At 43.8% G+C, this 25,000-nt stretch overlaps 1 protein-coding gene across 1 annotated transcript in view; it reads left to right on the forward strand.

Annotated features, from left to right (window-relative positions):
- csmd2 (CUB and Sushi multiple domains 2) overlaps window positions 1-25,000 on the forward strand; it is a gene marked incomplete at both ends in the record, with an annotated part of 345,949 nt that overhangs the window by 6,417 nt on the left and 314,532 nt on the right. Inside the window, one exon of the mRNA XM_083645747.1 lies at window positions 19,937-20,153. Within this exon, the coding sequence (XP_083501873.1) occupies window positions 19,937-20,153 (217 nt within the window). The remainder of the gene's footprint in view (window positions 1-19,936; window positions 20,154-25,000) is intronic.

The raw sequence follows: 25,000 nt of genomic DNA on the forward strand, positions 1-25,000 counted from the left end.
CACACACACACACACACAAACCCAATGACAATGGGCCATCCTTATCACAGCCTGAATTCTACACATTGTAGAATTCCTTCATTCCAGCAGCACTCAATGAGATGATGAGGGACATCCAATTCATTTTCAAAGAAATACAATTGTTAAATTATGAAACATTTAACAACAACAGTCCTGTTCAAGGCGGATGGAACTGTCATAGTGAAATAGTTCACTCTCATTCAACATGCAGTGCACGTTAGCATGCTGGGGAAAATGAATGAGAAAACTTGTTGTTCCCCACGATCAAGGCATCTTATTTCGTTATATCTTAACATTTATTTATCCAGGGATCGTCCTCTTTTGAGACCCTGCTTCACAATCACACATCACTGTACAAGACATCCACACCGGGGGGCTGCCCAGTACAACCACAACAACAACTGCTACTGTTGGCAGTTCCAATTGAGAGGTTGGGAGGTGACATGCCTTGCTCAAGGGCGCCTTGGCAGTAGTTGTTGAGGGAGAGGGTTACTCATTCACTTTCCCACCCACATTTTCCCAGCTGGTCTGGGGATGCGTGGTACAAGCGGTGGTATGATTGTAGTATGTAGCTCCCATGGATGTGTGTATGGGTGGGAATGTGAAGCAGGGCATGTCTGGAATAGAATAGGGCTGGGCGATAATTCAATATGATATGGTGATTTTGGGATATACTAACACACAATTCTGCGGTCTAAATTGATGATAGCAACAAGCACATTTGACTGAAGTATGGAAAAAAAATTAAGGAAGATTACCGTATTTGAATATTTCTATTTTGTTTGATATCACACCTAAAAATGCCATTCAGTTCAAATAGATTTAACAAGTTTTTGCATACGTGAGCCATACAGTATGTTGATACTGAAAAAAAATCTTTGTGATTATCATATTGATTTCAACCATATTGCCCTGCAGCACTATACAATAATAGAACATGTGGGCTCACTCAATATCCCCAGCATAAATAAAGTAAATAAATATAATATACATAATAACCAGGAACGCTATCGCTCTGAACCATCAATTACAACAAAGTTGTAAAACAAAATTCGCAATCTTGATTCCTTTTCACCCAGACTGAATTGTCCTTTTCTGTTCTTATCAGACAGGGGAATTTGCTACAGCTATTGTAAATCCCACCAAGTGAGACTGAGGCAGATGCTCTGTCTATCTGGTATAGACACAAAGTAGCGTCAGGGTTTCTTTAGCTTTCTGATTTACACTGGTCTTATCAGATATCAGTGATCCTAGAGAGATTGAAGATTAGATCCCAGGCAGAAGGTATCTTGTCCTTGTCCTTTCCTGTACCACTTCTCCCTCTCTCTCCCTCTTCTTCTCTCTCTCTCTCTCTCTCTCCCTCTCCCTCTCACTCCCTCTTCCTCTCTCTCTGTCTCTCCCTCCCTCTCTCTCTCTCCCTCTCTCTCTTTCTCCCTCTCTCCTTCTCTCTCTCTCTCTAACACACACAGACACACTTTCTCTAATATAGACAATCTGTCAAGTGTGTTTTAGGGAAGAGGCAGAGTTATGGTGTGAATAAATGTGTGTGTGTGTGTGTGTGTGTGTGTGTGTGTGTGTGTGTGTGTGTGTGTGTGTGTGTGTGTGTGTGTGTGTGTGTGTGTGTGTGTGTGTGTATATGTGTGTGTGTGTGTGTGTGTGTGTGTGTGTGTGTGTGTGTGTGTGTCTTGCATTCCTATAGTCACAGTTGACCAGTTTTAGCTAAGACGGCACGATAACTTACTGAACATAGAACATATATTTTTTAATGCACAATTTGACAAGCGTTTAGATTTGATTTATGGTCCAGGTTTAGAGTTTGGGTTAGGATTAGGATTAGGGATAGAATTATGATTAGCTTCAAGGCCTAAGGATTTAGTACCGGTAGTCAAGGTATAGTAAATTACTGTGTTGGGGGAATGCCATGCATTTGTACATTCACCTGTGAGTGTTGTTAGTCAAGCATATTGAGAAGAAAATTGTTACACAACATAAGCTTCCATTCATAATCTGATTCATTGGCAAAATGTGTGCGTGGGTTTTTTTAAATCACAAAAACAACATTGGTTTTACAACTTTTGCATCTGCAACTTCAATGATATTCAATGCAACAGTTGTGATCCTGGCCTAAGATCGACACATCAGCCTCCACAGGGGGTTTTTAGGCTTTGAGTTGAGAAGTTGATGGATCACTTGCTGCTCATCTGCGGTCACAGTCGTCTGTGTGATAGATCGAACAGTCCTACTGGGACCGTCATGACCTGACCTTTAGAACAGAGCACACTCTAGGGTTTCATACATTACTCGGAGAGGACGTGATGCACGTGAACACACACCCATACACATACACATACACACATACACATACACATACACATACACATACACACATACACATACACACACACCCATACACATACACACATACACGTGCACGCACGTCAATATATTTGACTTATCCAGGACGATCATCTCATAATTAACATCTATTCTAATATTATTCCTACTGCTGCTGATGCTATTGATCAACTCATGTCAGTCAAGTGGAGTAAGTATTATAGTCCCAGTCGGTCAATTAAACTCCAGACCTGAGAAAATGAATTCTTGTCACGAAGGAATGCACATTTAGGGGTGTCTGGGTTGTGTAGAGGTAAACTTGATCCAAAAAATAAAATAATAATGATGTCTTCATACTAGTCTTCAGTGTTTGCCTGTTTTCCTGTTGTCATGGGAACAACATTAGCCTCCTCTATAAGAACAGTGATTAACACATTCTTTTCTCCACATTACCTTCTCTCTTTCCCTTACCCCTCCTATCTCTCTCTCTCCCTCTCTCTCTCTCTCTCTCTCTCTCTCTCTCTCTCGTGTTCTTCTCTTTTACTCACACAGATACATGTGTGTGTGCATGCATACACAGATGGAACAAACACACACACATCTCTCTAGGCCCCCTGCCTCACAGTGTGTTGTGTGGGAGCGTCCTGAATAAACCTCCCTGCAAAGACAGGGGTCTCTCTGACATGGGAGAGCATCAACCATAACATGCCTTTGACTCTGAATGGACTATTTTCTATCGATCTGTTTGAAGCGTGGGGGACTGTGTAAACAGAGGAACAGTGCTGTGTGTGGGCTTTTTCAAGGGTTTTGGAAATAGAGAAAGACATTACTTTTTCAAATTCACAGTGTTTGTTAATATCGGTTATCGGTATCGGCCAAAATGTTCATATCGGTGCATCCCTAGCATTAACACCAACTTGTCTAGGGCGAGCTAGTGTCCTCTCTAGAGAGAGAGTGGCGTCAGCGGAGGACCAAAATGCGAGACTCATTAGCCAATGAACAGCCAGGAATGGGTCTCGCGCTACTTTTGCATGCTAAAATAAAGCTGATAATGTACAATTTGATTCAAGGGGGAAAACAAACTTTCAAAGGACAACACAAACTGTTTATGTTGCTGCAACTCGACAGTGCTGCTCAATCCAGGACCTTACTTCCTGGAACTCTTGAGAGTAAAAAACTGGTCTATTGGAGTGAATGGAGATGTCGCAACTCTCCTTACACGGCTCTGGGGCGAGCGAAATGTATAGAGAGCCACAGTAACGAGTCCGGAAATCATCGATGCTAACAGCCCTGGTTCTTCACAGTTTTCGCCTATGGGAGTTTTGAATGGGTTTTTGGCGCGATGCTTCTAATAAGCTCTCTGGGCAACGCTGACTTAATCAAACGCGAACCAGTGTTTAGTAATATCATCTTCACACACGAGGACCACTTTTACGAGTTTTGAAGCTTTTACTTGCCGTTAAAAGGACGGCTAGCTAGCAAACGGCTAAATGAGACTACACTTTTGAGTCGATGGGGATATATACGTCAATAACGTCACCACTTCAAAGGGCGAACACGGAAATTCTCTTTCCCTCACCTGGTTCAGCCCGGGGTAATCAGTGCACACATCAACAACAGTCCAGGTTGAGTGCTGACGTGATGTGGAAGCCTATGCGACAGTGTGTAGTTCTGAATTAGCTTAGCTCGAGCATTTTACTTCTAGGGCTCGCATTTACGCTTCAAAACTCATGAAAGTGGTCCTCATGTGTGAAGATTATCCGACGGAACTCTGGTTCGCGTTTGATTAATCTTGCGTTGCCCAGAGACCGTATTTGAAGCATCGCGGCAAAAACCCATTCAAAAATCCCATAGACAGAAACAGTGTAGAACCAGGAAGTTCGGGACTTCCGCATTCTGCCTACAAAAATACGTCATCCCTGCGGCTCTCTATTGAGAAGAAGAGAAATAGTAATATAATGAAGAATAATAAATGAATAAAATAATCTAGGCTGGGCTTGTGTGTGGGTGGGTTTTTGTGTGGGTGGTTGGGTTACAGGCCATTTTGGCTAGCTTGATAAGGCTTCTGGTTAAATATGACCCAGCTGGAGGGTTCTGCCGGCCTCCCCCCTTCTCTTCCTCTCTGTCTGAGAGAACACACGCGCCATTGTGTGTCCTTAGCCAGCCCTGATAACAGGCATGTTCTGTGTGTGCGGGTGTGCATGAAAACCAAGGTCTTTGATCCATGCTAGGATCTTCGGTTATATCGTTTCACGTGGGCGGTGTTTTTCCTCGACCCACGCATTTACACCTTCTAGCAATGTTGCTGTGACTGTGTTTGTGTGTGTGTGTGTGTTTGTGTGTTCGTATAGTATATCAATTCTGGGTTGCCATAGGCATCAACACATCCTTAGAACAGTGTATTGAATTGCCAGAGCCGGGGAAGTGAATGTGTTTCTGACAAATGCTGTGACGACACTGTATCTATTTTTGCTGAAATGTGTTGGGGGGCTGTCGATGTTCTACTGTATAGATTAGAAGCACATGTTACTTGCTTCGTGAATGCCGGTGAATGCGTGCAAGAATGTGGTTGTCTGTGTGTGCTGTTTGAATGCGTACTAGGGATGGGCATGATTAATCGACGATCGATAATCGATCGTTAAGCATGATCGATCATTAAGAATTTTGTCCATCATGTGGAATTTGATCGACCTTACTTTGGTATCATCAAATAGAGGTTGAATGAATGAATTTCGCTACGTGGCAGCAATGAGACATCTTACCAACCGGGGGCGCTGTTAATGAACATATTTATCATTTGATATGATTGATGTGTTTTTTGGAATAGTGCCTAAAAGAGGCTCAATTGTGTTTAAGAGCGCAGTAGCGTCGGCTCGTTAATTTCTGAAGAGGTTTGGCTCGGCTGCCTTTATGAGCGCTGCTTATCTTTTTAGTTTAGTTTTTTGTTGAACAGTTAAACAGTGAAACTTTAACTGCCTTGTTTAAGAGGATTGTTGTTGGAATATAATTTCTGGTTGGAATAAAGATTTAATTGAGGAAAAACACGCTTTATTTAGTATTTTCTGCCATAGGCAGTTTTTTTCTATGTATATAATTAAAAATAATTTCATGATTGATCGTTAATTTCCTCGATGATCGATTAAGGAAATATCTTCAAATGAGTCCACGCTTTCTCTGGGAGCAATATTTACCATCTAGTCCAGTGGAAACTACGTGTGTGTCTGTGTGTGTGTGTGTGTGTGTGTGTGTGTGTGTGTGTGTGTGTGTATCTGTTGCTAGTGCCTTCCACTGCATTTGGCTTGTGTGTGATAGCAGACTCTGTCGCCCTCGCCCGACATTAGCCTAATGTATGGAGGCGAGCGAGATCGCTGAGCTCACCCATTTCCATTTTAATGGCGGCCATCTTGAGGTTAATTTGGATATGATGCGGTCAAGGCATGCATATGTGCTGACACGTCGGCAGACAAATAGTGGTGCTGAGAGGATCTATGGGGCGGAAGGCTTTATCTGGCCACTAGGGAGGCAGTTACCGGCAGAGAGACACACACACGCACACACACACACGCACGCACACGCACACGCACACACACACGCACACAGACACACATGCAGGCAACACACACACAAGACATGCATGCACGCTTGAGCACACACACACACACACACACACACACACACACACACACAGACACAGACACATACACACACACACACACACACACACACACACACACACACACACACACACACACACACACACACACACACACAGCATTGTTTGTTGTTTGAAGTTGACTCTCTTGGGGTAGGCTATAGTGTGATTGCAGATAGCTTTGTTGCTCAGTAAACCCAACGGGAGGCGCTTGGTTCCAGATCCTCTGTTCGCTTCCTCATTTTGTGTATAATATGATATATATATATATATATATATATGTCTTTATGATTCCTGAAAGACCACGTCCATGAAGGCTTTATGGTCCCTCTCTAGAGAATGAGCAACAATCAGCATTATTATAGATTATGCAAGTATGTGTTTGTTTGAATGTGTTATTTGTGCTTTCAAGTTACTGTAAGTCGTAGTCCTGACAATGTTTCTTTTTTTATTACTTATTGGAAAGCTCCCGTCTTTGAATCATTGTCAAACAATAATCCAAACAAGTCAACTGTCAGGTATGACAAAATACACACAGTCTTTCAATAAGAAAACTAATAGTTATTGTCAAACAATGCCTGAGGCTGTGCATGGCAAATAAACAAACACACCCTACGTCTGATTGGCTTGAGTAAGAGTTTGATTTATCATGCGCAACTTAAGAAGTTAGGCATTTCTTCCTTATTCTCTTGTCTTTTGTTCAACAGCGAACTCAGGTCAGAGGTCAAGAGAAGAGACAGAAGTGGAGATTTGAACAACATGAAATAGAAACTCACGGACTCAAGAAAGGAAATGTGCAGTTCTGAATCACAAGCAGTGTTTACTCTCTATGGTATTACATGAATGTCATGTTGGGATGGTGTTCATGCTGTCTGTCAGCTAGCCAGTGGAATTGTGTGTAGAGTCTCAGCAGTGTGGCGCTGTGCTATCCCAGTGCTTTATAGAGGGGATTACACACATGCAGGCAACACACACACAAGACATGCATGCACGCTTGAGCACACACACACACACACACACACACACACACACACACACACACACACGCAAACACATGGTGGTTAGCACTGTTGCCTCCCAACAAGAAGGTTCCAGGTTTGAACCTTGGTCCGTCCCAGGTCCTTTCTGTGTGGAGTTTGCATGTCCTCGCCGTTTTCGTGTGGGTTTCCTCCCACCATCAAAGACATGTATGTTAAGGGTTAACACTCCTGTCAGTGACCCAGACTAAAACCAAAAACCAACCGTCACTTAAACAACTAACAGAATATCTGTCCCTGTGTGACTGGCCATTTAGTCAGGCCTCGCTCTCAGAGTTGGCATGCAGCCTCTCCTCTCTCTCCACTTCACTGATTACAACTCTGCTGTGCTGCTCCACTCTGGAGCACCTGCAGGCTCCTCCACTCTGCAGCTCTCCATGGTGCTGAAGCTTCCTCCACTCTGCAGCTCTCCATGGTGCTGAAGCTGTCTCCACTCTGCAGCTCTCCATGGTGCTGAACCTGTCTCCAGTCATTTTGGCCACTAATGAACCATCTTTGCCCATTTAGTCAGCCCTAATGACCTCATTCAAAAAACCGGCTCCGTTAGGTCATCTACACTTCCTGAAACATTCAGCAAGATCGCACGTAAGATGGCATAGCTGTGGCCGAACACAACTCGCTCGCTCGCTCACTCACTCACTCCCTCACTCACTCACTCACTCACAGACAGACAGACAGACAGACAGACAGACAGACAGACAGACAGACAGACAGGCAGGCAGGTACAAACAGACCTCTAGGATTCGCGAACAGTGCACATTTAGTGCTATCTTTGCAGTGAATGTCACACTGTCCGTTGTGACCTCGGCCGTGACGGGCAACGAGATGCAGAAAATAGGTAACCATCACCATTGACCATCTGACACCATCTAACTTTCGGACATTCAGTTAGTACCTCGGTTCTTGCTGTGTTTCTCTCTGGCCCTCTCTCTCTCTCTCTCTCTCTCTCTCTCTCTCTCTCTCTCTTTCTGTCTCCTTCGTGCGGTCCAAGGGGCTGCTGTCCCGCTGGAGTACAGCACAGCGCCCATCGATTCATCAAAGTGTCACGGCACGCTGCCGCAGGTCTGTGTGCCCAACGATGAACAACTGTGCTCTGGCAAAGCAAACGATGGCTCCCGCACACACACACACACACACACACACACACACACACGCACACACGCACACACACACACACACACACACACAGACAGGTAGTCCCTGGAGTACAGCCCCGGCAAGGTCACACCTCTCCCTGTACGCCCGTTTGGCGGTGAGCAGACCGGAGACAGCTAGTGCCAAGTGGATGCTGCCATTGGCACAGCGGGGGGAAGCAGTGGACAACACAAGTGCTCATTGAACATTTTAGCGACATCAGCTACAAGCACAGCTAACATCCCAGTACAAGCCAACCCTGCATCGTTCCCATAAACAAGCTATGAATCTGTGGAAGGAGAATTACCCGCAGAATCAGCTAAGTACCAGAACACGCAACTCTCCTCATTTTGCTGAACCTGCATTGTTGCTACTACTCCTTAATATGAATAATCGCCTTCATTCACCTGATGCACGCGCTGATCAAAGGTGACCTTCTGCTTTGGGAGGGGCTTTGCGGTGGTGGTCCAGCCAGGGCGAGGCTAAAACAGCACAGCGAGCAGTCTGTTTATGGGGGTCTTTATGGTGGGCTGCAGGACGAGGCTCTGGCTCTGCAGATTTACACTGAGGAGCCTCGGAGCAGGTCACCGGCTCCCAGCAGCAACTCATTTCATAATGCAGCCGGGGGAGAGAGGCGAGTTATGGCTTCAATGATTCCACCAAGGCCCAAGAGGAGGAGCTACTTCATCAAAGCCTCGGGAGTGTCAACGCAAAGAGGGAGTGGACTTAGCTCTCTGTTACTTCACTCTCTGTGCATACTGTAGTCGTTCACCTTTTATGATTTCTCTCAGTGTCTGGGGCTGCTAGCATCTCGACAAGCTGTCCTGCCAACTCCGTCACATACCCGACACCACCACCACCACCACCACAGACTGTACCACATTCCTGCAGCAGCTGTAGCTGCTGCAGGAATGGGCCAATCACACGTTGCATTAAATCGATGAACGCTTAGATGCCTGAAATGAGATCTGTGGTTAACTTTTATGATTTTTGAAATGTTTTCTGGCGATCATGATTTACACTGCAAAAATGATAAAAGTGGTGTTCACTTGTAAACATTATCTTTCAGGCATCTAACCCACATCCCCATACTAGTGCTACTAGTGTGATACTAGTAGTCATGTCATGTCTTGCGGGAGATGCAGGGACAATATCGTAGCGTAAGCCGCAAATCAGGTGCTGAAGGTACTGTGAGTTTTTCCTCTTTCACAACCTGTCCATCACATAATCCTCTCTCTCTCTCTCTCTCTCTCTCTCTCTCTCTCTCTCTCTCTCTCTCTCTCTCTCTCTCCCTCTCTCTCTCTCTCTCTCTCTCTCTCTATTGCGTCTGCTGATAACAGTACAGCAAACCCGATTGGCCAAAACCTCTCTCATCACTAGGCCCTGATGTAAATCAAACAAGTTGGACGATGTTGTAAAATGGTCCGTAATGCCTACAGAAATATATCAGGTGAACTTTGATGTCTATTTTTCTCCAATTCATTTTTGACCCTCTATTTTTTTAAGTAAGGATAAAGTGTTGCAGCTGCAGCCCAAATAAACTAAAACAAACTCTAAAAGCACTGTCATAGTCTTTTATCCCAGATTGTGTGCGTCATTATCGATTTAAGAGTGAGTCACTTTGGCACAGGTGCTACAGCTTGAAAATAGCATTCAGCAGCTCTCTGGCAGGCTCGGTAAAAACTTATTCCCCATCATGGATTTTTGTGCTTCGGTTAATTTTACCCATAAAACACCTCGCCTGCGTACGCCCGCTCCTCGTATTGTGGTCTCAATGCGGCATAATGCACTGTGATTAGATGCAACACTTTGATTCAGTCGCAAAACTCACTCAACTTTCTTTTTCAATAACACTTTCAATCTCAATTCCTATTCGATGAAACTTCAAAACGCGCATTAAGAGTCTGAACACGTTTAGCTCTCAACGCTAAAGCTTTGTCCGTGGCGTCATTGAGTCATTTCTCCTATAGCATTTCAATTGAAGCCTCAACCTGACTTCATAATTCGATTACCTCAACCTTCCCGCCGGTGCTTTGTAATAGCACCCCCCCTCCCTCCTCCAACTCATTGTATATGTACAAGAGGTTCACAGTCCAATCTGACCCCCATCAAGCTTTGCCGTCCAGCCGTTGTGGAATCCATTGATTGGCGTTTGTCTGATAGAGGCCCGTAATGAAGGGGATGATGAGGAGATTATTGACCACGCTCTGTCTATGGAAATTAACTAAGAGATGTGGGTGTGGAGGTCTTACCTGGACATTAGTATTGACCTGCTGGAAATGGGGGGGGGGTAGTGGCCCGCTCGTTGGCCCCACCTAAAGGCTTTAATGAAAAATGTGATAGACATATTGCCCTTTAAGGCACTTGTGAGAATGAGGAGGATAGACTAGAAGAGAAGATAGGAGCATACTCATCAGCATGCTATACACTGCAGCATTGTGTATTTTTTTGTGTTACTGTTAATCTAATTTCACCCTATTAATTGTATTTCTGTGTCTTTTCTAAGGATTCCTCACAGCAGCACTTAACACTTCCATTGCAAACAGAGAGCTGAACTCCGGCCCGATACAATAATTATATTAGGCAAAGTGAATCCAAGTGGACAGGGTTCAAGTGGACAGGGTTCAAGTGGACAGGGTTCAAGTGGACAGGGTTCAAGTGGGGACACATTAGCATCTTTTGGAGGAGGTCAAGCACACGTGGAGGGGCTACGAGGTGACAGCTGAGGGGACATCCAGCTTTGGATGATGTCATAGGCCAGTCAACTTCAATTTATTTTCAATCTCAGCCTAGCCTAGCGTTTTTTTGTACACACTTAATTTTAAGCACAAAAGTAAATGATTTCACCTGATTTCCTTCTGTTAATATTCTCAAAGCCACATCCTACAGTAGCTGTAGTAACACATTTGATCATGTTTCAGGTTCACTGTCTTGAAGTTGAAAAAGAATATGGACATCTCATGTGAGGGCAATTAGTTTTTGCATTTAATGTTCAGCTGCAGCCACAAAATAGAGCTGAATGGGACGATTCAGGAGGCAATCTAACTGACGAACCATCCAGGTGCCAGAGTGGAGAGAAGTAGTGACATTTTGTTCATATTGATCTGATATTATACTGACTCTAGCAAGGCTCAAGATCTTAGAGAGGGAGAGAGAGAGAGAGAGAGAGAGAGATCTTAAAAGCCATGTTATGTTTGGACATAAGAAGTTGTAGCTTGTAGTTGTAGGCATCTATAACCATGAAGATACAGTCAGGTCAAGTGTCAGACAAAGACAAACTAACGCTCCAGTGTCCATCCGGCCGCTATCCTATCAGCTCACCACCACACAGCTGCCTGATTTCTTTTCCAGATATGGACAATCAATCTCTAGTTTAATCTAACCTACAGTATAACATATCCTTCCTCTCTTCTTGTCTTGTCTTTCCTGACATTGTGTTTCCTGGCTGTACCTTGCATCCTCTGACCTAGACTACCGTACGACCGACTGATTAAAATCAGCAATAACATCTTCCTGTACAGTTAGTTCGGACTACACAATGACCGCGACTGGGAGAGCTCCATAAGACACGCACAGCAAACATAGACAGGTGCGTTTGATTTGCGTCCCGGCATGTACAGTACTTTGATGCACCCAAAGCTGGACTTCAAAGCTGGCTCATTTACCCTGCGTGCTCTCTCTCTGTGCAGGGCAGCTGTCTCTCAGGGCAGATAGACAGCACTCATATGAAAGGCCATGGTTCATGGTGAAAGGCGACAGAACATTTTGAAGAATAGTACATTTAACTATTTTCTGCCTTAACAGACGTGACCACTTTATTACCATAAAAGTGTGGGGGGGGGGGGGACCAAAGTTCCAGCGCCAGTAGCTGAGAGACCCGTACTTGTTTTTGACAAGGCAGGCCCTGGGGAGTCAACAATGGCATGATGGATGATGCACTATGGCTGGAGGAGCTTTTATCCTTCTGCTGCTGATACCATCCATCCAGTCTGCTTTCCCTCCTGACACCATCTCCCCTCTTCCTCTCCTCACAACACAATATTCCATTTAGCACTGCTACCTGGAACAAAATGCTAATGTTGCCTCTTGTTTGTTTGTTTGTGTTTGTCTGTGAGTGCGTGTGTGCGTGCGTGCGTGTGTGTGTCTGTGCATTTTTCCAGCGGCAAGTCAGCATTCATAAACACCCTCTTGTGGCACATAACCTCCCCAAATCTTAAACACCATGCAGGGCTCCATCGTTGCTGCGAAAGAGAATGGCGTGTTCTCTCTCCTGGCTAACCAGGGATTATGCTAGTCCATGCTATATTGAAAGTCATTTTGCATTCTCCTTCTATTTGTACTTTCTTGACAAACAACAACAGAACAATTCTCCGGGCCTTCATGAAATGTTTATTTGGCTAGTGAGTATGATAGAGAGAAATGGAAATTGCCCCCCAGGTCTTCTCTTTTGCTTGTCTTGCTTTCATGCTTGGGGCCTGATTACCTGTAAATCCCTTCTGGGGAGTCCACATTTGGATGGATCTGTAGCTTTGGGATTGTTGTAGCTGTCTGGGAACACACACACACACATACAGCATATGGTATGTATGCTTCACAAGCTTCCAATAAAGGACATGCATTTGCCTCGAGGGATTGTAACAAAAGGGGTCTTCACTTGTACATGCTTCAAAGCTGCAATGTGTTTCCTGAAGATTATTCTTATTTTGTAATGACCTGTTTTTAATGCATACAATTATTACAGCTCATTTCCACATGTTGATTTATCTCTGACGTTTATGCGTGAGCATGAATACAAAAAAGCGAGAAAAAAAACATATCTATTCTGCATGTGTTGCATTGTTTGTGTTTTTGAATAATGTGGGTTATGCAGATAGCAGATGTCCTCCAATTATATTCTCCTAATTACATTTTAATCAGGCTGCATTATGATTCAGGTCTGTGGCTGAAACAAACAATGGAAAATACACCACATGTGTATAAATCGCATGTCCTCTTCCATGCTGTGCTTATTTCCTCCCTCTATGGGTTGTTTTTTCCACTACACATTAGCGGTGTAACAATACGCGTATTCATATTGGACCGTTTAGGTATGAGGCTTTGGATTCAATACGCATTGCAAACCGAACAAATCTTTCACTGCTGAACAGTGCAAGTCTTCTACAAGGATATCATGGAAACTAAAATTTAGGGTTAGGTACTGAAACCCGGTATCATGGCACCGGTTCCTTTAGGACCGGTACCACCAGTCCAGTACCGAATTGCAACACAGATTTATGTACCCTATTTAGGTGGCATGCCTGAGCTTCTGATTGAAATATCCGCCCTCTGCTGCTCCGAAACGGCCGCACTAACATTTAACACAAAAAGACGATGTTTAAAAGAACATCGTTGTAAATTTAAATAAAAATGTTAACTATACTGTGAAGACAAAATAAATAAGTAAAATAAATCAAAGTTAATTAACATTATTTAAAATCAAGGACATTTCTCTGCCATTTCTACTTTTTGGCTGTATTGAAAACGTACCGAATCGTGACACCACTGTTTCGTATCTTATCGAACTGAACCGAACTGAACCAAAACATGAATTTTGTGGACCGTTACACCCCTATTCTGTGTGTATTTCCATGTGATCATGCATTATTCTCTTTGTCTGTCACCTGTCGATGGCAGACTGACTGGTGACTGCTCACATGTGTCTGTCTGAGAAACGAGTGTTCTTTGGGAAAGTTAACATTGACTTTGACCTTGACTTTGCTGTGTGTGTGTGTGTGTGTGTGTGTGTGTGTGTGTGTGTGTGTGTGTGTGTGTGTGTGTGTGTGTGTGTGTGTGTGTGTGTGTGGTGAGGGAGACAGCGGATCAGAGATCACCTTCACCGCCCCATGATTTCTATAATCAGATGAGTGCTTTATTAGCTACAGGGTGGCGTCATGCAGATACACATACAATATTATACAAACACATGCACGCACACTCATTTACCATAGAGTGCTGCAGAAAATAGAAGTCACACATCACACCACATTATCATAGGATTAATTAGGACAGAATATCTAGCAATGATTAAAAGTCTTGTCTGAGATCTGATCAGCTGAAGATGAGCTATTTAGCCTGGGGGACCCCCCCCACACACACACACACACACACATGCACACATGCACACCACCCCACCCTTTGTGCTGATGGATGGCAACACACAGTTATTACATTTTTAGATTGAGTTCACTACTGTATGAGTGGCTGCTGACAAAAATGCAAAAGAGGAGTGCAATTAATGTGGGGGCAACTGGCAAGTGTGTGCGCGCGCGTGTTCGTGTGCGTGTGCATGTGTGTGTGTGTGTGTGGGAGGGGCAGCCATTGGCAAGGATTTGGCAAAATTGCCCACATTAATAACCTCTTCTCTCCTCCTACACTGTGTGCCTTCCCTCTCTCTCTCTCTCTCTCTCTCCTCTGACTTTTAGAGGTGTACAGGCATGTCAGTATCTGTCTGTATCTGTTCAACCAACAACATCATCTGTATCTGTATTCGGATAGAGAAGACCGGAAGTGGATGTGGATTATAGCAGAAGTCACAATAAATGAGCCTGGTAAACCATCATCACATGAATTTACATTCGTTCTCATGTAGAATGAAGCTGCACACGCTCGGTTTCTAGGGTGGAGTCTCTGGAGATGATGCGCCATGGGTGCAGTTATGGAAATGTTTGCATGAGTACAGGATTACAGCAGCTCCTTATGGATGAAGTTGTCTGTTATTCCCTCCTCATCACCTTCAATAAGTACCTTCATGCTGCTGGCTTGCTTTCCCCTGGAGAAGGCTGTGTAGAGCTGGCCATGAGCAAACACTGGCTGAGGTAGGTAGATGCCAACTCAGTCATTCTCTTGCCCTTTGACCTTTGTTAATGGTAACTTAGAAAGCCAGTCAGATTGGGAACGTCTGTCTGACAAAGGTGAAGGGAAGCTCATCATTTCTGTCATGGTGAGGAATTCTTGGCAGGAAGATTCCTTTCATCTTGTTTGTCCCTACAGAAATCTCACATTCAACCACCTTGTCCATCATCTCATTACCACCATCCGGGTGCCATTCATGAGAGTACAGTCAGGACCTGCTTGTATAGGTTCCTAAGCAGCTCAGGGCACGGTGGCGCAGTGTTAGCGCTGTCGCCTCACAGCTAGAAAGGCCTGGGTTCGATTCCTGCCTGTGACACTGAGGGTGTCCCACCCCCCATGTCTTCAGTGCCTACTGTCCAGGGGCCGGTTGCACCAACTGGTCTTAACTATGCCTGGTCGTAACTCCTACGTCGGTCTTAGTTAAGACCATGGACTTACGCCTGTTGCACCAACACGGCTTATGTCTGGTCTTAACTATGCTGGTCGTAGCAATGCGCGTCCATGTGAATTGCCAGGGAATGCACCCTGATTGGATGATGTTGCAAAAAATGTGCCTCGCGACCTGCTTAGAGCACTGTGCCACTACGCTCTATCAGCCACTACTGTAAAACACCCTCCCTCCTCCCACCCTCCCTCGCTCCGGGGGAAAAATGGCGGCGATTGAGCCAGAAAGACAGTCTGAATGAAATTGAATGTAACATTCCCAATTCTATGTATTAACTTCTAAAAAACTAACGGCAACATTTTGGAAGGCTAAGCCACACAACTAGTTAGTTATAATCTAATGTCGTGCTTTCAAAGACGGCGAACTGGCGGTGTTACGACGATGACGGTCAAAAAAGTCTCCGCGGAGATCTCTGTTACAGGCAGGCTCTATGCCTCCTCCTGACCAGGCGTAGGAGTTACGCCTGGTCGTAGTGAAAATAAGGCTTAAGCCGTCTTGGTGCAACCGGCGTAGCTGTTAGGTCATAAAGTTACGACCAACTTAGCTTAAGACCAGTGTAAGACCAGTTGGTGCAACCGGCCCCAGGTGTACGGCAACCATTTTAGGGCGTCCTCATCTGTCAGAGTATAGGCTATCATTCCTCAGTCTAAGCGTTGTCAGTTGTCATGTCTCCTAGTAAACCATGTCGAGTGTGCTCTGAAACACCTTCAGTGCTCACACGAAAACGCTGTCATTCTTCCTGCATTAGTGTTTCACTCCTCACACGTCAGTCATCGCACAATACGGCGTCACTCGTCAGTCATCAGTCCTCCCTCGTCAGTCATCACTCGTCAGTCATCACTTATCACTCAAACTAGCTGTCAGTCATCACTCCTCATGTCTCACATGAAAACGCTGTCATTTCTCCTGCAACATGCCTCAGCTATCACTCAAACTCATCACAGACGGAAGAACAACCAAAAACAACGAATGACAGCGTTTTCAGTGAGGAGTGATGACTGACAGCTAGTTTGAGTGATAAGTGAGGCACGTTGCAGGAGGAATGACAACGTTTTCGTGTGAGACATGAGGAGTGATGACTGACGAGTGATGACTGATGACTGACGAGTGATGACTGACGAGTGAGGACTGATGACTGACGAGTGACGCCGTATTGTGCGATGACTGACGTGTGAGAAGTGAAACAGTAATGCAGGAAGAATGACAGCGTTTACGTGTTTCAGAGCACACTCGACATGGTTTACTAGGAGACATGGATGCCCTAAAATGGTTGCCGTACAGGTGGGCTATCTCATCAAAAGAGCCTTTCTGTGTGGAGTTTACATGTTCTCTCCGTGCTCCCCTTGGGGTTCCGCCATACAACATTGGTATGGACCCCCACTAAAAACATGCCGTAGTAGACTGTCATCTGACCAGTGAGGACAATGTTTGAAGATGGTCCCTGGGTGCTGTACACAAGAAAGCTACCCACTTCTCCTGGGCTTTGTGGCCAGGAAATTGTGATGTCATCAGTGAGTGATGTCATCAGTGATACAGCTCTCCAATAGACCCTTCTCACGGGGGCCATTTTGTGTCGAAAAGGCAGGGCAAACACAGGTGCAAGCAAAACACTAATGAGGGTTTCCAAATTCCAATCATGGAAGTTTGAAACCCTCATTAGTGTTTTGCTTGCACCTGTGTTTACCCTGCCTTTTCGACACAAAATGGCCCCCGTGAGAAGGGTCTATTATAGTAGAAAGATAAGATGTGGGTCCACATGATTCGGATGGTTTACCAGGCTAACAATAAAATGTCTGAATATTTTTCTTTTTCTTAGATTATTTTCTGGGCCACGGCTGTTCAAAGAAGCAGAGCCTGCTATTTCTGTATGAATTACTGAACGGGTCATAAGCAGGCTACTAGCTAGCAGTTAGATAACTGTTACAGAGACAAACAGCTCACTCTTCTCTGCTCTCAGCTCCTCTCCTTCCGTCTCTTCCTCTGTGTTTTTTTAACCATTTTAGCAGTGAACTGCTCTTGGCGCTCCGCCTCCTCGAGTGTATGGTTTAGTTTAGTTTATAAGAATCCCCATTGCAACAAATGTTGTAGCTATCCTTACATGGGGTCCAACACATAGCCTACACTACAATATAAAAATATACAATACAGAACATGTAGGCAACAATTACAACATAATAAAGACAATAGGGAAATAAAACAATACACTGCACATACTAAAGTTATTCAATTAATGTAAATTATATAAATGTCCTTTTAGTTGACATTACTCTTAATGTTGTAGACATAATAAAATCATGAATTTAATAACCACTGTGTTCCAACAGCACTCTCAATTTACAAACGGCCCAGTTTGAGTTTGACAGGCACACCCTAATGTATAAAATGGCTCGGACATTTCTGGGTGTCTGTCCCTTTAAGACGCTCATTAGTTAGTTGATGCACGCAGCCTGCACGCAGCACGCGCATGCTGCATCTGCACAGGTGTTTTGCCGTGTGGAAGAGGGAGTGCTCAGGTTCTGTGTGCACCTCATAGTTTACATTTTCGTTTAGTTTATTTTTATTTTTTACCTTTCTTCGACAATTAACAAGCTTAAGTAATTCCCTGTGTGATCCAGATGATGATATTCCGAGTATTGAGTCAATGACAGACAGACAGAAAGTAAGTGCGTGTTGTTATGTTTACACCACATAATGCTAGTTAGCTACATGCTCAGTGTGATGAGAGATATTTGCAATGTTATCAGGATGCTCATGCTGTAGGCTAATTGGCTAGAGGAAGTGTTACGTTTTATGTTATCCTATGCTACTGTTTATGCTGTTGTGACCATGGATGGTTGTGACGAGTTGAGCTTTGTATGTGTGGACTCCGTTGTGTAGTACCCTCGTCTAACCACAGGGCGTGGCCATTGCTCATTATGTGACCTGGTCAACCATACATAATGTGAAGTTTGTTTATTTCTCTACTAAATTTAGCTACTAAAGCTAGTATGCTCATTTATATGGAACTCTATCTGACTCTTCCTGTTAAAAGGAGTATTATAATACTTATTGGTATTTTTAATGTTTAAATGAGTCTTGGTGGTTTGATTTGAGTCTTGGTGGTTTGATTCGGTATAGAGGAACGTAGACATTTCTTTATTCATGTTTCACTGTATTTTATGTCCTGTAGCTGTCAAGATGTTGGTGCCTTTATTGTGCTTTATTTGTTATTTCAGACTGATAACAATACTGAATGTTGCACCATTATACTGCTGGAATGCAATACAGTTCAGAAAATAAATAACGTCTCCTCATCATCATTCCTGTGTCCTGTCCGATACACCATCCTGTTTACTGCTAAAACCTCTAAGCCTCTAAGCCCCTACCTGTTTGCCTCAGTACCAGTTTATTTATTGTGTTGAGTGACTTTACTAGATAAAATAAATTAACATTTGAACATTTTTTTTTCTTTCCGACTTGGTGTTTTCAATGGAGGAAGGAAATTAACACATACAGTTAAAAACTACCGGTTCCAAGCTTCATTTTGGTGTATAGGTTGTGGAGGTTTGAAATAAATGCAGCTGCCACACCAGGCGTTTGTCGTCACCTCCTCCTCAATGCGACTTTCTCTGAGGGGTGGGCTCTCAGGCCGCTGCCTGCTTTGCGCTGACTCGGTGGGGGCGACTACACCGAATATTGCAATCCCTTTTCAATATTAGGGATTGTTGTTTCGTTTGATTGATTGTTATCGTTTCGTGATAACACAATACTTTTAAAACGCTACTGGTGCCTGAACGATACTTTTTTTAAATATAATTTAAAGAGGAATTCAAGGTTTTGGAGTTGGGAGGGCGGATATTTCTCTCAGCAGCTCGGGCGAGACACCTAAATGAGTCACCTAATTCTGCGTTGCAATTCGGTACCAGTTGCTAAGGTTTTTGGTACCCAACCCTCCTCAATAATGTGTAGTAAATGACTAGTTAGTTAAATCAAAGTCCTATGTTGCAAACAGAGTGTGTGTGTGTGTGTGTGTGTGTGTGTGCGTGCGTGCGTGCGTGTGTGATCACTTGCAAGTGCGTGCATTTGTATGCACTTGCTTGCAGACTTGGACATAGAAGAGTCTCCTTTCTCGAGTCTAATGCCGTATAATGCCTCTGAAGTTCTACACTCGGTAACACTATTTGGATAGTCCGTCTACAGAGTATTCATAACATTTCAACAGCTTATTTATTGACCTTCAACTGTTAAACAGAAGTTTGAAGTGAAAGAGAGACAAAGTGAAACGGTTGAATTGTTGAATGTCAACTAATAAGCTGTTGAAATGTTACAGATACTCGAGAGACTCTCTGTAGGTGGACTATCCAAACACTCTGCTAACGCTCCTGTTTGAAACTTTGACACTGTTTTTATACTCACCCGTTTTCTCTTTGTCTCTCTTCACAGCTCAGAACTGCAGTTACACGCTACACAATCCCAATGGGACCATCGAGAGCCCCGGCTACCCTTATGGCTACCCCAACTATGCCAACTGTACGTGGGTGATCGTGGCGGCAGAACACAACCGGATACAGCTGGTGTTTCAAGGCTTCGCCCTGGAAGAGGACTTTGACATCTTGTCTGTGTACGATGGACCGCCCAGCCCTGGGAACCTGCGGACAAGGTAAAGATGTCCTATACTGCATCTTATACTGTAGCTTCTTTGTGCTATTGCTGCTTTGGATTGAACCATCATAACTTACATTTTCATGATGTCCAAGGTTTTACTTGATGCGAATGGCTATCTAAACTCTTTCAAAACCCTAGATTGTAAAATTGTGTAATTTAAACTAAAGGCTGTTGAGGGATACAAGATTTTGGGAATTATATTTTTGGCATTTGCGTTGAATATGTTTTTCTGGTTTTCAATGCTTAAAGTTCGTCCAAAAATGAAGATTCAGTCATCATCTACTCACTCCCATGAGGATGGAAGGATAGGTGAGGAGTTTCACAGCAAAACATTGTTGCAGCATTCTCATAAACAATTGAAGTGAGGGGTAAACAACTTTCAAACATAAAAAAAGGTTATACCATACTGCTCGTCTGGCGTAATCCAAGTCTACAGAAGCCCCAAGACTAATGTGACTTGAAAAGAAATCATTTACACCTTATTTTTTAGCCCAAATCTTCACTGTAGCCATAGGAGGAAGCAAAAGGGAAGAAGAGGTGGGGCAGCTACTGTAGCCTGCTACAGCGCAGAGTTCAGCTCAAAACTTGGTATCTCAGGGCTTCTGGAGACTTGGACTCACCAAATACTTCACCCATCCTTCCATCAGCATAGGGGTGAGTAGATAATGACGTAATTAAAAATTTTGGGTGAACTTATCGTTAAGGTGAGGGTTCCTTTCATGGTGGATTAAAATAAAAGTTCATGCTAAATTGCATAGATTCATCCTTCTGATGATGTTGGACAGTTTTGTTCGCCCTTCGATAGAGAAACAGAGTGGAAAACAGCCAAGACTATAATCAGTGATGTCTTCATGAGATAGTTTCTGGAGGGGATCCACTGACAGTAAACATGAGACTGGCTTTGTGCACACTGTGGCAATATCCAAGGTCATTCACTGTGGGCACATGTTGTGCTTCAGAGCTATACAAAATGCATTGATACTCACCTGGGTGTATAAGCTCACACAAACAATCCTGTGAGTCAACAAACTCAGTATAACATACATCGCAAACTCAAATATTGGCTTTTCTGTTGTGTCAGTGTGGAAAGAGTTTTCCCAATTTTCAGCTGTCCAAGATCATAGACATAAACACTTTTTTTTTTAAGGCTGAATTTCCATTTGAAAACCTAAACCTAGTATTCTATTAATATTCTCAGACGTTCTCACCACAAAGCTACATTGTTGCCGATGACATCATGTATATTTATTTATATGAGGAAATTACACGGTGCGGTTTCACGTTCAGACATTTCGGCATCACATATACCGTCACACAGTTTCGCTACATAAGTGACAATCTCAAAACGCCCGATCAGATATAGCTCCACCAAAAGCCGCTCTTGCTGTCGCAAATTGTGACATGCATATGGCGTGCACGCATCAGAAGACAGGCAAGGGACATATCCTTCTGGGCTTTTTGTTATTGACTGTTTTGAGTCTCTGTACCGTCCCGTACCGTCCCCCCCGCCTTCCCCCATCTCTCTCTTTCCCTCATCCTCCCGCTCCTCTGATTCTGTGCCAGTGGAGCCCGAGCCGCATCTCCCTGCAGAGAGGGGATGAAAAAGAGAGAGGAAAATCAATTGTGGATGGGTGTCGTGCTGCTCCCCTAACCCTCACTCCTGTTTGGACCTGTGGGCTCTGTTGTATATTGATGCTCTGCAGCGGGACGGGCCAAGCGTTCCACTCTCTCTGTCTTCGTAACGCTTTGAAAAATAACAGGCACTGGAGATAAAGAGAATAATAATAATAATAAAAAAACAAAGGAAGATAGGGTTCCAAGTTTTTGTGGGGAACACGACGCCTCTGTAGATTTTGTTTGTGTTTTGTTTGACCAGAGGTGCCTGCTTTTCAAAGGAGGCGTTTTTGTGAAAGTGAAACTTCTAGTTTCTGTGAGTAGGAAAATGCCGGGGATAAACTAGAAGTCGCTCTCGCGTCGATGAACATCACTGTCAGAACGCCCACCCACGTATATGTTTACACTTACACACTTAGGTGCACACACTCGTCTTACACAACACAAGTGCATTGGGTCACACACACACAAAGATGCATGTTTGATAATCCAGCCCTCCCTTTGCGCTCCTCTCTCGCTCATGTCAAAAGTAATATTCTCTCCATCTGTCTCTCCCTTCTCTGACTTAAATTCTGCTCTCACCCCCTCATTTCCTCCTCACCTATTCTTTTTTTAATATCTGATCTTTTTCTGCCTCTTCTACATGTTGTGTCCTCGGTGCTGTTTTGCCGAATCTGATCCATCTTTTATGTATGCCAGGCTATATAGGCTGTGTATACTTATTGGAATATTTCCTTTAATCTCAAATAGCCGTCGAAAGCCAATATTTTACTATTTTTGCCGCATTTCATCACAGGAAAGTACCAGCCGCCATTCAAACGATCACCTTTGGCTTTGATTTGTCTTTCAAATGAGTTACTTTTCTTTTAGTTTTGCTTATGCATTCATTCATTTATTCACTGCTGTCATAGTAGGGCAGCATAATCATCCTTATCAGTACAATGTTTGCTCGCAAATCACTCGTGCTATGCAAATGTTGTCTGTAGCTATCTGTGCTCGGGTTCGTAAAGTGCATATCTGCGTGTGCATGCGTGTGTCTGTGTGTGTGCATGTGCATGCGTGTGTCTGTGTGTAGGTGAGCTTGTGTGTCTACTCCTACAGCAGTTGCTTTGTGAGTCACATAAGGAGGAGGAAGATTCACTCAATGCATATGAGTCAGTTTGTCGCTGCAGCAGCTCATTAAACCTGATGATCCCAACTGACATCGGGATGATCCCAACTGACATCGGGAAGGAGATAGCGACATTCTACTCAATTCTATTCTCTTCAGTATAAAAGAGTATGGAGTGATAGTGCTAATTTGTAATCACAACCTGCCAGCAGTATTTAATTGCTGCTAAGCTAACCCGTTACTGTACTTTTGGAAGAAGTCAAACTAAAGCAAATACTCTCCAGATAAATATGGGTGTTGACTTAAGTTACTTAGAAAAAGTAATTAAAAACCACAGGGAATATGTTGTATTTGTCTCTATTGGCAAAACTCTGAAAGCTGCGTGCCAGAAACTAGAGGCTGGGCGTAAGCACAAACCAAATAACCCTATCTGGATTCATCATCACAGGGATGTTGAAATGTAAAATTAAAATAAAGACATAAAATCTTCTTTATACCATCTGACTTGTGCCACATTTACAATTAAAGTAGTAAATAAACAACAAATCAAGGGGTTTTATTACCAAAACAGTTGGGAATTGCAGTCATTAACTCAGAATGACAATGAATGAACAATTAAAAACACAAATCAGGGTCTTCAGTTTAGCTATCACTAGGCTACTGCAAAATGTAGTTAAATTACTCGATAGATTATTGTTGATTGTTGTAAAAGAACACTCCAAACACTGATAAACCAGATGTTCTGGGTTCAAATCCCACCAGAACCTATGGTCCCAAAACAAAGGTCTAATTTTCAATCCCATGCAACAACACTGAACCCACTACTCACTCATTGTAAGTCACTCTGAATCAGAGGATAATTGTCTAAACTGTTCAATGTTTTTTCACCTTTGAGTAGAATTCAACAGGTATTCCAAATTAGTTAAAGCAACGGTGTCACATTTTACCCCGTAACTGCCAATCTGAGCACACTGAGCCCATTTTCAGCAGAGGGAGAACCTACTCAGGTGTGTGAAGGCATCTCTCTCCCCACACTTCCTCCTGCGTCAGTGAAGGACATGATGGAGTGATGGAACGGAGGAGGAGAGAGACTTCCCAGGCCTGGCAGTCGGGCGGGGGCGGGGAAAGTGACGGAGGGAGGGGAGGGGAGGGGGGGGGGGGGGAGGCGTGGAAGGGACAGATTTTTAGCCTGCAGGCTCGAGAAGACCTAAATAAGGAGCGGTGGAGCATGGTGCTGGGATTAGCACCACACATTCCTCTGCTGGGAGGAGAGGGCATCACACAGAGAGAGGGAGACACTTTGTGTTAATACAAAGGGGGAACTAGGCAGTAACTAGTTACTGTAACGTAACTACTTTTTGCAGTAACTAGTCAATTGCTTTTTCAAATTTAGTAACAATTACAATTGCTGAAATAGTAACTGGGGTAGTAGTTACTTTAGGAAATGAAAATAGTGGACAACTTCAGAGGATTATCTGGTTTCTGATCCTCAGACCTAGTCTGGGGAGAGATGCCGCCTCCCTGTCTGGCAAAAATGCTCCACTGTGCAGCTGCAGCCAGAGCCCCAGAGGCTGATGACCTTGAGTAGCTATAAGTCTCGCCAATAAGCACATGTTCAAGTATCCCATGCAGGGACAGTGGTGCTGTAGATCAAATTTCACAGTATGTCTTGTCCCACACTATGTCTCAGCAATACTAAAGTAATGGGTACATTAAGAGAATTGAGCTTCCCCTAGTAGCTAATTATTTTGAAGTAACTAGTAACTTTAAAGTAATTACATTGATTTTTGAGAGTAACTAACTAATTACTAATTTTCAGTAACTTGCCCAACACTGGAACTAGACTAGTGTGCGGTCCATCGCAGAAAGCTGATTTCAGTGTCAACATCACAAAGCTTTATTTATTGTGGATTCAGAGCAAATGAATAGCACCACACCAGTGTTGTAATCAAGTCACTATGTCTCAAGTCTGAGTCGAGTCTGGAGTCCCCAGTGTTCGAGTCCAGGTCCGAGTCATCAAAGAAGAGTCAGAGTCCAGTCCCCATTACCTGAGTCCGAGTCCGGAGTTACTGAACAACGAGCATGAATCCACATGTAGGTGGAACACATGTGCCTGC

The sequence above is a fragment of the Poromitra crassiceps genome, assembly GCF_964638095.1.
Source record: "Poromitra crassiceps genome assembly, chromosome: 11".
Classification (NCBI taxonomy): Eukaryota; Metazoa; Chordata; class Actinopteri; order Beryciformes; family Melamphaidae; genus Poromitra; species Poromitra crassiceps.